Genomic DNA, 5,218 nt, shown 5'->3' on the forward strand with positions numbered 1-5,218 from the left:
ACACGCACTATTGGACACGCATTAGTCCCAGTCTACAATAGAGATTTAAGCCCTAAGCCTTAAGAAATTGACTAATCACAGTCGCGCATTCTACTCATACTTGACCGTGATTGGCCAATTTCTTAAAGCTTAGGGCTTAAATCATCTATTGTAGACTGGGACTTATTGGACACCGCATTATCGGACACAAGCATTATTGGACACCGCATTATTGGACACCGCATTATTGGACACCGCATTATTGGACACCGCATTTTTGGACACCGCATTTTTGGACACCGCATTATTGAACACAAGCATTGCAAGATTGGACACTGCATTGGGATTGTCCCGATTGCGCACATAACCGATCGGACACGGCAATATTTCCCGATCGGACACAGGCTCAATCGGACACGGACTCGACCGGACACAGGCCCGATCGGACACAGGCCCGATTGGACACATCCCAGGTACCCAGGTAGAACATAAAACTCATTATGACATCATTATGACATCACTTCAAAAATCATAATGATCTCATTTGATACATTTTTGGCTACATTTTGGTGACTTATTTATGCTATCATAGTAATTTTAATATGACCTCCAAAAAGAAGAATATTATCTCAAATTGATTGATACACGAAATTTATTTGCATTATACATATTATTAGCGAGTATACATATTATTATTATAAATAACTAATAATAAACATTATTGCACACAAAATGTAGTACTTTAAGAGATCATGTGTTAATAATGTAAAAATTAAAATAAAATATTTATTTTTAATGGGAAAGCAACTTGAAAAAACTGCGCGTGCATAACAGAAAATGATTTTCAAAAAATAGAAGTAGTTCAAAATTGAAATTCTGACAGTTATATTAGAATAATATAAGTACATCATATTAATATAAAAATTAACAAATTCTTCTCTAATTATCTCTTTTAACCCTCTTTTAACTATAACGTAAAAGTACCAATATGTTTGAATATGTACTTAAAATCTATGATTCTTTGTGTCCTCTTTAAATCATTTTTCAATCATTTTTGTTTGGGTAACTTTTAAGTGATGAATTAAATCATGATGACGTCATTATGACGTCATTATGAGTTTTATGTTCTACCTGGGATATTTTGTATCGGGTTTGCGTATTTCTGTAAAGCACAATATTCTTGTGGGCGTATGGACTTACAAATGATGGAAAATTATCTGCTTTACAGAACAGTTAACCCCGGTTAAATATATATAAATATCCCGACCCATCTAGAGTCACAGTTTGCCTTAAATTTCATGTTATAAACACTTGAAAATCCATTAGAGTGTCCGATCGAGTCCGTGTCCGATCGGGCCTGTGTCCGATGGAGCCTGTGTCCGATCGGGAAATATTGCCGTGTCCGATCGGTTATGTGCGCAATCGAGACAACCTCAATGCAGTGTCCAATCTTGCAATGCTTGTGTTCAATAATGCGGTGTCCAATAATGCGGTGTCCAATAATGCGGTGTCCGAAAATGCAGTGTCCAAACTTGCAATGCTTGTGTCCAATAATGCGGTGTACAAAAATGCGGTGTCCAAAAATGCAGTGTCCAATAATGCGGTGCCCAATAATACGGTGTCCAATAATGCGGTGTCCAATAATGCGGTGTCCAATAATGCTTGTGTCCGATAATGCGGTGTCCAATAATGCTTGTGTTCAATAATGCGGTGTCCAATGATTTCGGTGTCCATGATTGCGGACCCATTTGATGGCGTCCACCGTGGATCTGGCCTCTCTAAAACCGAATTGTCGGTTCGACAGTCCAGGCCTTCCTTCGTCTTCGAGGCTCCGGACGAGACGGGAGGCGACGACTCTCTCAAAGATTTTTCCCGCCTCGTCCAGGAGACAGATTGGCCTGTACGAGGCCGGCATGTCCGGTGGTTTTCCCGCTTTGGGGAGCAGGATCAGTTTTGCCTCCTCCCAGGTTTTAGGGAATTTGCCCAGTCTGAGGCACGCGTTCATTGTTTTGCGTAACCTGTCCGCTATTACCCCCATGGCTGCCTTCCACGCCATCCCTGGCACTCCGTCTGGACCTGGCGCCTTTCCGGCTTTGAGCTTTTTAACAGCTCTCGCCAGTTCAGAGTCAGAGACTTCCAGCTCCTCGTCCCACACCTCTTCCTGCTCCGGATGCTCTTCCAGCGGGGTATACGTCTGTTCAGCCGTCGGGAACAGCGTTTCCACCACCTCGTTCAGAAACCCGGATCGAGCGTTTCCGTTGTCGGGGGCGCCCCTTTGCTAAGCCTGTCCATGACGAGTTTATAGGGACGCCCCCATGACTTAAGCGTAACCTTTTTTTTGTTTACCCGGTGGAAATCCTCATGGACCGTCACCCGCCCCCCTTGGTGAGAGGGACGGGTGGTGTGTGGGACTCGTCTCCCTGGCACTTGGGCAATTGACAACCCAAGGTCAGTGTGCAATGGAGACGCCTACCGCACTAAAACCACCGGGGGTGGACTTCTCTGCGCCATGTTGAGCCGGCCGGGGACTGCTACGCATTTCCTTTCTGGCCGGCTCAGCGCCACGCGCCTGTTGCTGGCACGTTCCTCTTTGTCTTGGACTGCACCCTTCTGTAGGGCGCGCTTCTTGCGCCTTTGTGCGTGCGCAGCGGCGGGGGTGCCATCAGGCCCCTCGCCGCTCCCCCTAGTTACTGATGGGGGAAGGGCGGGTCGTGGGTCTCCAGCCCACGCCCGCCCGCCAGGGGTCCCTGAGGACTTCCCGGCAAAAGCTCCTTTTAGTCGCCTCTTACGACAGGCAGGAGATACCCCAGGCCTATTCTTGAGGCGGGCCCTGGACGCCTTGCATAAACCCCCCAAACCCTCGCTGTTCGCCTCTTGGAGGCTTTATTAAGCCGGGTGCCTTCAAGAAGGCAGGCCGACTTTTTCTCCTCTCCCCCTTTTTCCCCACGGGATAAGCGTCCCGGGTGAGAGGGGGCGTGGGGGGGAAGGTTAACCTTAAACGGTCCGCCTCTCCTCCAGGCTTGTCTCATGCCTTTACCTTCTCCGCCCTCCCTGAAGGTAGGGCCCTCTCAAATGGGCTGCTCGGCCGCGCCGTCCACGCGCGCCTCTTCTAGCCCCTCCATTTCCTCCTCTATGCGAGCCCAGAGGGGGGTCCGCCTCCCCCCTTCTTACTCGCTCTGCCTCCTCCTTCTGTGACATTACGCGTTCACAGAAGGAGGAGAACGCCTCCCAGGCTTCCTCTCCCCCGGTGATGATGGCCTCTACCACCGCCCGTAGGGAGAGGTCACCCCCTATTACGTCAGTGAGGACCCGGCGCTCGTTCGCCCACCCCGGACAGACTTCCAGGCAGTGTTGCCGACTTCGCATCTTTGCACGGCAGTCGAGCGCGTGGAGGGCGTAGGGTGGGGGTAGCGTCGGACGCGAAGAAGAGCGCGGACATATCTGCTGTCTCTTTCTCTCCACGCCGTGACGCTAGAAGAGCGCGGACATATCTGTTGTCTCTTTCTCTCTACACCGTGACGATGGAAAGAGAAAGAGACAGCAGATATGTCCGCGCTCTTCCATCGTCACAGTGTAGAGAGAAAGAGACAACAGATATGTCCGCGCTCTTCTTCGCGTCCGACGTAAGCCGAGCGCCGAGCGCTACCCCCACTCTACTCCCTCCACGCGCTCGACTGCCGTGCAAAGATGCGAAGTCGGCAACACTGCTTCCAGGGTGTGCTGCGCCGAGTCCTCCGCCTCCTCGCAGTGGTGGCATTGCGTGGTCCTCTCACGCCCGATTCTGTGCAGGTACCCACCGAAGCATCCATGCCCGGTGAGTACCTGCGTCGTCCTGAAGGACGCCCGTGCCCAGGGACGGTCCAGCCACTCCTCTAGGCGAGGGAGGATGGCCTGGAGCGTGCGCTGGCCTGCGCGGCTGGGGTCCTCCAGCCAGGTCCGCCACTCCTCCCTCGCCTCCCTCTTTACCTGGAGGCTGAGGAGCCTCCTCACCCTCGGCGTGATTTTGGCTCCCCCCGCTTTGAGATCCGCGGCGCGGTCGTACATGCGTGTATACGCCGCCGCCATGATCTCCACGGGGGGCATGCCTGCCAGTAACGTGGCCGCCGCGTGGGAGACTGTACGGTACCCCCTGATTGCCCTTATGGCCATGCGGCGCTGCGTCTGCCTAAGTTGAGCAGTCGCCGCTCTATTGCCATTTAGGGCAGGTGACCAAACGGGGGCACCGTACAGGGCGATCGAGTTTGCCACGTTGGCGTACAGTCGCCTCACCCTCCCACGCGGCCCCCCCCCCCCAGGTTGGGCATTAGCCGCGAGAGTGCGTTCGCGGCACCGTCCAACCTGGGCGCCAGCCTCTTGAGGTGCTCCTCGAACCTCCACTTGCCGTCTATGTGGAGGCCCAGATATTTTATCTGGGCCCCCACTCGGACACGGACGTCCTCCACCACGATTGACTAAAGCGTAACCTAATCTAACCTAACTTAACTTAACCTAGAAGAAGTAACATCGTAAGGCTGATGGTAGAGAACAATCTGTAAACGCTTAAGACTGTCTCAGTCGTAGATGTAGAGCAAGGCAGAGAGAAACGTAAGTCGTATACAATAGCCTTTCACGACTTGCGTTTCTCTCTGCCTTGCCCTACGTCTACGACTGAGACAGTCTTAAGCGTTTACGGATTGTTCTCTGCCATCAGCCTAATACTGCTGGTATAATTAATTTTCCTTTTAGGTGACACTCCGTCATGGATGAATTGCCTGATGATTGGTTCTTGCTGTTAATTTCCCGCCGAATCCAAGTGTATGAACTAATCATTGCTTTCCAATTACGACACAAGTCGACACAGTAAAACATATCTGAACTATGACAGCAAGAACCAATTATCAGGCAATATTGTATAACACAGTTTTCTGTAAATGGAAAGCATACGTAAACTTAGCAGATAACATTTTGTATTTTTTACTATTGCAATCGTTTGGGCAGAAACATATTCTCATAGTTTAGAAAATAATAGTTTATTTTTAATTAATAGAAATTAGTTGAGCGTATTGTTAACAAGCATAATTTTATAAAAATCCTTTTTTATTTTAATGAATGTGAAACCCTTTGGAAAACATGCTGTAATATTTTTAACGTTTGATTTTATTATCGTGACACTTCTTCCCATTTGGACTATGACTGAAAAACAAAACTATGATTTTTTACTTCATTACTTTTTATATTATACAGGGTGAGGCATTTAAAA

At 49.4% G+C, this 5,218-nt stretch overlaps 1 protein-coding gene across 1 annotated transcript; it reads right to left on the reverse strand.

Moving 5' to 3' along the window:
* Nucleotides 1–2,717: 2,717 nt before the first annotated feature.
* Nucleotides 2,718–4,196, reverse strand: LOC105557920. Its single transcript, XM_012005326.1, has one exon. It carries the CDS (start codon nucleotides 4,126–4,128, stop codon nucleotides 3,622–3,624), a length of 507 nt encoding a protein of 168 aa, XP_011860716.1. The 5' UTR covers nucleotides 4,129–4,196; the 3' UTR covers nucleotides 2,718–3,621.
* Between the last annotated feature and the right edge of the window lie 1,022 nt (nucleotides 4,197–5,218).

The sequence above is a fragment of the Vollenhovia emeryi genome, unplaced genomic scaffold, assembly GCF_000949405.1.
Source record: "Vollenhovia emeryi isolate VEMERY1.0 unplaced genomic scaffold, V.emery_V1.0 DF939405.1, whole genome shotgun sequence".
NCBI classification, from domain to species: Eukaryota; Metazoa; Arthropoda; class Insecta; order Hymenoptera; family Formicidae; genus Vollenhovia; species Vollenhovia emeryi.